Here is an 11,692-nt window from a genome sequence, read left to right on the forward strand (position 1 = left end):
TTTGCATTTAACATGTTTTATTTAGCTTGATCATTTCAAATAAGTTTAAACACAAAAGTATGAGAATAAAAATCTAAAATTGTCAAAATGTAAAATGCCTTTGATTCATAGATGATATTTAAACAGTATTTAAAGCTTTGGACACAATGAAAGTCTACAAAACGTTATAAATCTAAACCTAAAGTTACCTGGCTGGTTTTGGAACTTCAAGATGACATGGGTCCAGCAGACAGCACTACGGTATGAGAATGTTATACATAAATAGGCTTTAATAGTTCAGCATAAATACTTTACCATTGTACTATGCAAATTAAGTTATACTAAATGACAACATGTAGGCAGCAGCGCTCCATATCTTAAGATGGACTTGAATACATGTCTTAAATAACTTGCACCATACACTCATGTTTGCCACTCCCATTACAATAACTGCACAAGCTCTGTGGAAGATTGACTGATTTGATGTTTCAATTTAATTTGGTGGGGACACACATTACTCACTGGCATAGTGCTCTATAGCCACAAGTGAGGAAATTGCATCAATTCACTCTTCAGAAGCATCTGTGCAAGAAAACAGGCAAAATGAGCCCTGTATCTTGCTCAACATAAGCGTGAGAACAAAGCACAGGTTGACCTAGAAATAAGTATGTAACAAACACATTTATAGAGCTGAAAACCTCAAAGAAGAAGTTATCCCATGATCTTGCTCCCTCACCAACTGAACAAGAGCCAAGGGAGAGGGGAATACATAACAGACCTCCCCTTTCTTTGTAGGTTTCATACTGGTTACTATAACATTTGTGATACTAAATAAAAGCCTGACAACCACATGGTCCACTCATTGGTTTTCCCAACTCCCAAGCAGGGAACTCCTTTTTTCATTCTTTCCAGCTGATAGCACTACTAAAGGTCAGACAGCGACACCCCCACTCAATGCTCCTTTGCCTAATGCAGAGGGAGGAATGCCATCACCATGTTTAGACATTCTTCGCCAGCAGACTGATGTTCGTGACATGAAGCTCTAGCAAGAGCTTTTGAAGCATGATCCCCAGGACTCCCCCTCAACCTGTGCAGAGGTTTCCAATACAAAACAAAACTTAGGTTTGCCAAATCTATCAAGTTTATTTATATATTGTCTTTCTTCTATCCGTTGTGGAGTCTTGGGACACTGAAGTCTGCCAACACAATGTAGTTGCTTCATAACCCTGTCTCAAGCTACATTCTGATAAGGCACTGTCAACAACTTATCTTAATTAAGAGTTGTCCTAGTTCAGGATAATGGGAAGAATCTCTGCTCAACATTTGCAACAGGAAGTGTTTTAGAAAGTACTGACTGGAACTTAAGAAAATGCTTTAGCCCCTGGCAATCTACAACACGTCAGTGAATTAGATATCCTAAAGATTTTAAAGAGGAAGAAGCCTAAAGGATGTGTGATTGAATGTCTGGGTTTGTCCTTTGTAAGTAAAGTTTAAATTATATAGTTTTCCCACTGAGAAAGTGCACAGCTACAATCTTACCCTCTGTTTCACTTCATTAGTGTCTAACAGACATTAGTGCTCGTTTTCAACTAGACCATACTGCATTTTGAAATGTAAGAGCTTTGTAGGAACAGTCAGACAGACATCACATCGAAGAATTAGCAGGAAACTTTGTCTTCCATTTAAATGCACTTGCTCAGGTTCAATACAGGAAATAAAATTAAGCCTGCCAAATCACTTGAGTACGTCTGAAAGTAGAACTTACTGATTTACCAAAGCAATAGAGACAAACTCAATTTAGGCTCGATGCACTAAATGAAGTCCTAATTAGCATTTAGCAACTGCTCAAAAATTCCAACAGTGCTTTAAATTATTTTGATTAACGTCTCAATTCTCAGGTGTAACACAGGTTGAACCTCTGTAGTCTAGCACTCTCTGGTCTGGCATGATCTGAGTTAGATGGATGCCCACTTACCATGCATGTGACCAAATTTCCTGCAGTCTCTAAGTTTGTTTACAGCCTCCATCCTGGTTCTCAGTGTTCTGGGCTGTTATTTAGCTCTAATTTGCCCCTAAATTTCTGCTAAGAGCCCAGTGAGCAGTGGCAGTGTTGGTAATGCTGCTCAACAATATTGACCTTAAGCAGTTTGTCAAATTCTCTTGTTCGGCACCAGGCAGATCCCAAGCATGCCAGATTAAAGAGGTTCAACCTATATTAACATGTTAGTAGGTTTCTATCACTCAGTAAATTGATTCATTTATAAACCATCTATTTACCTTAGCCACCATTGCTTCAAACATTTGATAAAGAGACTAAAATTATTTTTCTATATACCAAATACAGTGTAATCAAGCACTTTGCTCAAATCTATTGGACAGTTCCCGAGGAAGCTCTTCTATATTTCCTCCCTTTTAAATAAGTTCTCTCCTAAAAAATATTCTGATTTACTTCTTTAGGGTCTAAACAGTGAGAATACACTTGCTGCACTTTACAGTGCCCTGACCACTGCCCGGGACCTATCTGCTCAATTTAGCACATTCTACCCCTATAAAGAAGAGTCAAACTGACGTCTTCAGAGCTTATGGAACATCACTAATACATGGTAGAGACTTCTCTGCCAGGTTAAATAGTTTGATATAAACAGAAATGTTATCCAGATTTGAATGCCGATGGAGGAGGATGTTCTTCTCCAGGGCTGTCTCTAAACTACATCCCTTTTCTGAAAAAAGGGATGTAAATTAGATACTTTGAAATTGCAAATGAAGCCGGAATTTAAATTGCCCGTGCTTCATTTGCATAATGGCGGCCACAGTTTGTGTTTGAAACGGGGCTTTTCAAAAGAAAAACGGCTATTTAGACGGGGATGGACTGAAAATAAAACTCTTTTTTTGAAAGATAATGTACTCCTGAAAAAATGAGTACAGGATCTTTCAGAAAAGTGTTTTATTTTCGATCGATCCCTGTCTAAACAGCCGTTTTTCTTTCGAAAAGCTCCGTTTTGGAATAAACATGGCCACCATTATGCAAATGAAGCGTGGGAAATTTAAATCCCGGCTTCATTTGCAATTTCAAAGTGTCTAATTTACATCCCCTTTTCCAGAAAAGGGATGTAGTTTAGAGACAGCCCAAGAGTCCCTAGCCCCTAGTGTTTATCCCCACTCTCAGACATATTTGCTTAAAAATGAAACGTATTTGAGATTTCACTCAGTCTAGGATTGTGAACCTGCATCACTTTTAAAAATGAAAAGTTTCTAAAGAAAAATTTTCCAAGCAAGTACCAATAAAAATGCAAGCTGCATGGAATAATGGAAAAAATCTGTATAAACTTACAGTGCTATACGGGTTTTTAATAATTAGTTTATCGTACATTTAAGGTTGCAGGGAGGGAAATTTCATACTTCATGATTCTGAACCTTAATATCTATACACTGTGTTTTTTAAACCATTGCAATGTAATAGGTTCTTCATGAAAGTATGACGAGTGACTAAAGTTTATGGTGACTATCAGTATATTTAGGGCTAGATATTTCTATCCTCATATCTGCATATCTAGAACGAACCCACAATTTGTGAGTGGAAAAATTTCCCCATAGCTCCTATTGGCAAAGGCCTGAGCAAGACATTCATCTTCCTCTGGAGCACATTAAATCTGGAGGCACACCTTACCAAACCAATCTCTCGCCTCTGATGTTAGGGAACTTTGGTTCTCCCTAGGGTCTATGTTTCCATAAAACCTCGCACAACAAAATGGAATTTGGTGGCAAATATGAAGTGTTATGCTGTGAAACGATGCTGACTTCGAGTACTAGTGAAAGCTCTCTAATCAATTGCTGCACATTGCTGCCTGGAAGAGTAACAGTGGTGCTTTCTTTTTAAAATCTGTTTTCTCCAGAATTCTTATCTCAGTGCTTTTCTGTAGCTAATGCTGCACCTTCTCTATCCACAGAAAAGTGCTGAGGGACAATGCACCCAAAGAGGCCTCTAACCTTCTGCCAACTACTCAACTACAACAGCATTTTAATCTTTCAGGCTCTTACTTCTTCCCTACTTGCAATTTCTGATCAATCCATTTCAGAGTTTCCCAAGCACCAGCTTGCCTCTTGCCTTCCACAAAGCAACACTGGTTACTTGTAAATAATTGACTTCAAGCCTCAGAGAAGTTTTTCCACTGTTAACGCAACTCATTCAGATTCTGATTATGAAGATTCTGGCGCTGCCTGTTTAGGTTAATGGCATTATCCAGAGCGATACTGTCATCTTCTTGTGTCGTTTGTGGCATGAACTGTCGGAATATGCTAACGCTCCCATGCCAGAAGGTGGGTTCAGGCAGCCGGCCTACTATGCTCCATGTTCGAGTTTCTGGATCATAAGCTTCTAGCACGTCAGAAAGTTCAAATGTGTTATCGTAGCCACCAGAGACATAGAGCTTTCCACCAAGCACAGCCAAGCTTCCCCCAACATGAACCTATGATTAAAGACATGTTATTAGAAAGGATCACACTAGCTTAAATCAGGAGGTTTTCAAAGATCTGAAATTTAAGAAGTCATATGAAAAGTGGAAGATGCTAGATCAAATTATGAAGGATGAATATACAAACAAAAAAACCAACAGGAGCATAAGAACATACAAACTGTCAGACTGGGTCAGACCAAAGGTCCATCTAGCCCAACAGTGGCCAATGCCAGGTGCCCCCAGAGGGAGGGAACACAGCAGGTAATCCTCACGTGATCCCTCCCCTGTCTCCCACTTCCAGAGAAAAAGAGCTAGGGACACCATTCCTACCCTTCCTGGCTAATAGCCATCAATGGACCTAACCTCCATGAATCTATCTAGATCTTTTTCGGACCCTGTTAAAATCCTAGCCTTCACCACATCCTCTGGCAAGGAGTTCCACAGGTTGACTGTGCGCTGAGTAAAGAAAAGCTTCCTTTTGTTTGTTTTAAACCTGCTGCCTATTAATTTCATTTGGTGACCCCTAGTTCTTATATTGTGGGAATAAGTAAATAACTTTTCCTTATTCACTTCCCCCAACAATCATGATTTTATAGACCTCTATCATATCCCCCTCCCCTTTAGTCTCCTCTTTTCTAAGATGAAAAGTCCAAGTCTTTTTACTCTCTCTTCCTATGGCACCCATTCCAAACCCCTAATCATTTTTGTTGCCCTTTTCTTAGCATTTATGCCAATATATCTTTTTTGAGATGTAGGGACAAAACCAGAAAAGCCAAGACACAAAGTAAGATTTAACTTGCTACGGACTTAAAGTGTAAAAAAAAAAAAGGTTAATAATGTAAACTGTGTAACCTTTTAAAAACAAATTTAGCAGTTACATGTTGCGGGCTCCCCCGGATTGGGGCCGGCAGCTGGCTTACGCCAGCCCCACTTCTGGGGAACTGGCTGCTGCTTTTTACAGCAGAGACCGCAGCACAGGCCGACAGACAGCTTCACTGGGAGCAGGGCTGGCTGCGAGAGTCGGCATGTGCTGGGAGCCAGCTTACGCACACCAGCTGCCAGCCCGTTCCCAGGGAGCCAGCTCCCAGCACTTACTAGCTCCTGACTGCTGACCCTGCTCCTGGGGGGCAGCAGCCGGCTCCTCAGGAGCAGGGCTGGGAGCTGATGTGTAACTGTAATAAAAACCATTTAAACAATTATACTCTTAACATCCTTATATACTACACTAGTGCACACCAGAGAACTTATAGAGCAAGACAGTTAGTGTATGACACCATCATGTGCACTGGTATTTATACCCTTCTAGTCTAGACTAATGCACAGCGTAGACAAGCCCTTCATGTTCTCTGTTATGTAGACTACATGTGCTCTGAAGGACAGACCACCTCTTTCTGTCCAGAGTAGGGATGTAAGCGACTAGTCAGCTATCTGATAAGCATTAATCTCAATTTAACATCCCTAATCCAGAGCTGAACAAACTGTCAGCATTCACCGAGTTTATTTTGGGTTGTGTCAGTGTGTAGATAATTAAGTCCCTCCCCTACCCCCAAGAAATTTATAATCCAAAAGAATTGTTTCCAACAGTTGTTTTTTAAATGAACCCATTTTCAACATCCTACCTGAAGCATAGGAGGGATTTTGTCCCATTCATTCTTCATTGGATTGTAAACATCTACTTCAGCAGAGTCATCTCTACAAAAGACAAAAGGAAACTACTATTCAAAAGGCTGTAAAGACTCTGCATTTCATCAAGCACAGGTGAAAGTGGTCCAAGCAAGTGTCTGAAGTGCTACATTAGCATTTTTGCTTCCACTGTTACATTAACAAACTCACGTACAAACTGATCAAATGGCACTTACACCAAGACGCAAGATATGGCTCACACCAAATTCTGGTATCTGGCTCCTACCAGGCAGCATCAATGGCCAGCCCACATGTCAATTGAACTGCATTGCCGTTGGTGCCAAAGAGCTACGTATTAGAGTAGGCTGCATCATTATACACAAGAAGTTTCCTCTCTACTTGTGAACTGGTGCTTGTGTCCAAAGAACATGAATGGCACTTCCTTGCTTCTCCAAAGTCAAAACTGCATTTAAAAAATTCTGGTGGAATTGATTTTGAAAAGATTACCTAACTGGACAAGCTAGTTGTGATGCAGTGAACCATACACTGGAGACAGAAGGAGTCCAGGCTGTGTTTCTGCCTTTCCCTGAATACAACTGCTCCATTGCTATTCGTGGTGCCTTCGAGACAGGATGCAAAGTGATTTGTATTACAAATAGTACCTAGAAGCTCCATTCTAATAACTACAGGCCAATCTTAAACATATTATTTAAATATATTTATTTTCAAAATCTGCACTTTTGAGTTCCATTACAGATTAATTTCCTGAAAATCTGTACCTGATAATATCATCTGTCTTTGGTGATATGAGTACACAAGAACATCTTAGAAAAGTAACTGAAAATCTGGGGTGACAAACCTCTCCCCTCCTAAAATTACTATTAAAAGGATCCCTGTTAAAATAAGACTTTGGCCAGTGCCAAGCCTAGGGAGAAAGGAGAAAATAAAGGATGGAGAGAGGTCTGTAATGGAAGAACTGACAGCAGCACTATAATCCCATAAGGTTTCTTTTCCCCATTCCACTCATGAAACAGGAGTGTGACAGTGACAGGTGAGGGATTATTGTGACACAGAAATGCAATTTGCTGACATACAAATGTGGTGACTACAAGGTCAGGGCAGTCACAGCAGTACTTAAATTAAATCCAAGGAAGTCCTTTCAGGAATGAAGTTGGAAGATTATCTAAGAAAACAAAATCTTCTCTTTAATTCAACTACTAATTAATTTGAGCTTCCATATGAACTGAATTATCAGTCTCAAGAATAAGTTCACAGAATTTAAAGTAAAAATTATGTATTGTATTAGAATCCATTTCAATTGGTATAGGAATTTCTTATTGGATAATTCAATCTCTGGCTATTGTCATTGTATTAAAGTTAAATATCTGTATGAGAGAGAAAAAAGTGAGTCCAAGGAAATGAGAATTGAGTGTTATATTTTTCAAACATTGTTACTGACTTTCCAAGACCTACCATTTCCTTTGCAATCTACCACTAGCACTCTAGTGATGAAACAACAAGATCATATGCTGTTTCCAATCAAAGCACTACCAACAATTTAGAGTTTGTCTAAATAAGACAAAGGCGAAATAAATGAGTCTTTGCAGACCTCCCAGAGCATGACCTCTCCAGATGGCCATTCATTTAGCAGCCATAATTCTTATGGAGTGTGTGCTTAGTATGCAGCAAAATCTAGATTTATGAACTATAGTTACAATTAGTTAAAAACAGGATGGATTTAATGCAATTTAAATATTTTATTTTAATCACCAAGCAGGAAATCTTTTAATCTTGTTTTGCATTTCTACTTTAGTTATTTTCCTAAAGAAGGTTAATTCTCACTGATGGGTAACCATTAAAACATTGGTTTGCAACTAAATATAACTTTTACACTAAATTTGGTGCTGTTTTGTGTTAACCAGGAGGACACACTATATTGATGAACTTCATTTAAGCAAATATAAAGCTCAACTTATATTTCTTCAGAATCTTAAATTTTGCATTTTTTATTGTTCTTTTTTTACTTGCTAAGCTATTAGTGTCAAGCTCAATTTGAAAATTCTGATTCAATAAAGTGTACAAAAGCAGCATTTTAATTTCTGTATTAATTACATAAAACTACCTTAAATGTGCAGATATGTTTATAACTAGTTGATCTCAACCTCTTCATACCCAGTTTTTCTATATAGACTGGAAGAAGAAAACTGCTCTTTTCAACATACAATTCATTTACCTGAATAAACTGAAACAAAAAATATTCTCTGTGCATCTGCAGAAGATCCTACTACTGTCAAAAGCTGATTAAGTACTTCAACAAACTGGTCACACGTGCTTAGGCCAGTGACTTTCACCAGTTCAGTGGTTTAATTTTCTGTAAAACTTCAGCAGCAAACATGTGCTGCTTATAATTATTTTATTTTAATATGGTTTCAATATATTATTGTAAGTTTAAGCCTTAACATAGGTTGTCAATTTTAAGGTTTATTAAAAATAAACTTGTATTTAATTTAAAAAAAAAAATCTCCAAATTAAAATACACAAATCTGCTTTTTAAATATTCTCAATCATTTTTATCCCCCCGGTTTAAAAAAACCCAGCAATGTACAAGTTAAGGTACCTGATTTATAACCAGTTTCCTTAGCTTCCCAAAGCAGCTCAAACTATCTCCAAGCAGAGGTGTGTATGTAGCAGGAAAGATGGCCAATGGAAGTCAAATATTTATAAGTCGCTCTTGTTTATTTCTAGTCTATGAACCTAAAGATTCTAAACAAATTAACTATATGGGGAGCTCCTTTTCCACCTGTTGTACACCTAGGAGTTTCACATATTCAAGTGAAGAGCAAAGACACCCTTTAATAATTCTGATTTAAAAACCCTAAAGTTGCTGTCAAGCCACTTCTATGGAGTGTTACATGAGGCAAGCACTTCCAAGAACGAAAGTAAAAACATACTTTCTACAAACAGTGCTCCTGGCTCAGAGCACTGTTGGCCGACAAGGTACTGGGCTAGATGGACCTTTGGTCTGACCCAGTATGGCCATTCTTATATTATGTACTGCTTGCGTGCTGGCAGGGAAAAGGAGCAGGAAGGATTTCACAGGCTGTTCTGAATAAGAACAAGGCATTCCCATCTCAAGGTTGTTTCTAATATAGAAGTAACCCAGGAGGCCAGTTTTGGTATGATGCTGTATTTATAGCTGTAACAAGGGTTGGTCATAAAGAAGAGGGAGATATTTTATTCTCACTTAATAAAAGGAGAACCCCCCCACCCCGCTAAACTGAAAGTTAGCAGCTTTGGTTAATAAGTTACCTTTTGGTCTCATGTATATGAAACTACTGTTCTGAGATTGTCCTTATAAACAACTATCAGAAAAATACCCCCTTTGCAGCATTTTTTTGGAGAGGTGGAGTTGGGGCAATAAAGTAGAGGAAGAATTTTCCCTTTGCTGTATCAAGTAATTTTCTCAGCTATTCACCCAAAATAACAATCAATGACTTCCTACCTGCTGCAGCAACCTCTACAGAGGTGTGTATGGGCCATTAGATATTCTAAACCTTGAGTCTGCTGAAAACAGAATATAAAGTTGGTTCTGCAAGTGTACAGGATGGATATTTTGATGAAAGAACCTTTTCAAGATTAGCTGAATACTGAAAGAGTGAAAGGAATAACTTCAAACAGCTGCTGGAAGCCAAGATGCTAAACTGAGCAAGAACAAATCCAAATGCAACAAATAAAGATCTTAGATAAAACTTACTGCTTTTAAGCAAACACAAAGGTAATAAAACAAAATGTCTGGGAGCTGTTTTTAATGTACATTTGCTCTCACCAGACTGGATACTAGATGAAGTGTTTCAGTGATGGAATGCCTTTCAGTTTTTAATTAAGTGGATACGTTTTTGAGCCATTAGAACTCAAATAACAATGGTACGTAAAGCCTGGTTTAAAAACAACAACAAACCATTTCATCCCATGTATTCTCACTACATTTCACAGGCGCGATCTGCTATACCATTGAAGATTTCCTTGGAGTCTGTGTGCCTGTATGTTTGCATTTTATGTAATAGTAGGACTGAATTAAAAGCCAACAGAACCAGTGTTCCCTGTAAGCTGCACAGCAGCACAGCCCCACCCAGGCAGGGGCTCAGGACTCTCCGAGACGCACTGCTCTGTCCTCAGCAAGGAGCTGCTGCTGTCACTGAGGGAGAAGTGCCTCTACCTCTGCCAGGCAGCTCCATGCACGAGTCCTGAGCCCCTGCCTGGGCAGGGCTCATTAAGTAGGTGAGAGGCTGTGCTGCCGCACAGCTTAGAGCAGTGGTCTCCAACCTTTTTACACCCAAGATCACTTTTTAAGTCTCAGAACAGGCGAAGATCTACCGCCCCGCCCCTTCCTTGAAGCCCTGACCCCTCTATTCTCCTGTCCATCACTTGCTATCCCCAGCCCTTATACACTCTGATAAACAGTTTATTTTTAAATAATGCAAAATATAAAATTAAAATCACATGTTTATAGTTATGAAATAAATGGTCTGTTTTTAATTCATGCTATTTAAATGTCAAATTAAGCATTTACAATTATACATTTTGTTCTCTGCTATTTTGTAAATCTAAAATCAAGTATTGATAATTATATATTTTTTCTTCCAATAACAAAGTCTCAGTGTGACACCTGTGGCTGAACAGTATCTGCCAGTGTCTTGAAGTCTGGGTTGTGGTCTGAGATTGCTAGTCGTATACAGTTCATCAGATGGGCATCTGTGATCCTGTGCTCAGCCTGGGAAGCTTGCTCCAGCACAGCTGGAGCTAGACGCAGACTCCCTGGGCTGAGCGCAGGGCAGCCGGGCTGGAGGGAAGAGAAGTGGCTGCCCGGCCAGCTGGCCATGGGCTCAGCCAGGGTGCACCAAACTCCACGTGGGCAGGCGCAGAGGAGAAGCCGCCGATCAGCTGGAGCCCAGGGCAGCCTCTTTCAGCTGAAAGCCACAGTCAGCTGGCTGGGGTGTTTCAGCCCTCCCGACCTCCCAGCTCCCACCATTCCTCACAGCTACTCACCTGTGTTGTTGCTCAGTGAGTAGCTGCTCCTCAAATGAGGAAATCTAATGTAAATGTACTGTGCAGGCGCGCAGTTCAGAGAGGGCTCAAGAGCTACTTTTAGAGCCCCTGAGATCTACCGGTAGATCGCGATCTACTGGTTGGTGACCACGGGCTTAGAGGGAACACTGAATAGAACTCAAGTATATCACTTTACGGCAGAAATACAAAATCCCATTTAAAATGTTAACCGGTTAAACAATCTATTTAATTAACTGGCCTTCTGCATTGCACTGAGGGTGGGGCTCCACTGGAGCACTCAGTGCCCACAGTGTCTGGGTTGGAGCAGCCCCTCTGCCCGTGGCATGCTGAGGGTGGGGGCTGCTCTGGCTAGGCCAGGTGCCAGTTAATAGGTTACCCCGGTAAGCATACTGGTACGGCAATGCTTGCCGGGTAACTGAATAACAAGTTACTAGGAATGTAAAATCAGGTTTAATTAGTTAACTGGTTAAACATTAAGTTTAACCAGCTGACTGATTAAAAGGGGTAGGGGGGACCCAGACTGCGCCTTTCCAGCTGATTCTGGCCCCACATGGCGGCCTGGCAGGGCT

General features: G+C 40.0%; 1 protein-coding gene across 3 annotated transcripts in view; it reads right to left on the reverse strand.

Annotated features, from left to right (window-relative positions):
• Positions 1-11,692, reverse strand: part of KLHL21 (kelch like family member 21) — a 25,703-nt gene continuing 14,011 nt past the window's right edge. For all 3 annotated transcript variants that reach the window (XM_075906132.1, XM_075906133.1, XM_075906135.1), the window contains 2 exons: positions 6,053-6,125; positions 1-4,445 (listed from right to left, as the gene is read on the reverse strand). In XM_075906132.1, coding sequence (XP_075762247.1) covers positions 4,152-4,445; positions 6,053-6,125 — 367 coding nt within the window. In that variant the 3' untranslated portion in view covers positions 1-4,151. The remainder of the gene's footprint in view (positions 4,446-6,052; positions 6,126-11,692) is intronic.

The sequence above is a fragment of the Pelodiscus sinensis genome, chromosome 23 (assembly GCF_049634645.1).
Source record: "Pelodiscus sinensis isolate JC-2024 chromosome 23, ASM4963464v1, whole genome shotgun sequence".
Classification (NCBI taxonomy): Eukaryota; Metazoa; Chordata; order Testudines; family Trionychidae; genus Pelodiscus; species Pelodiscus sinensis.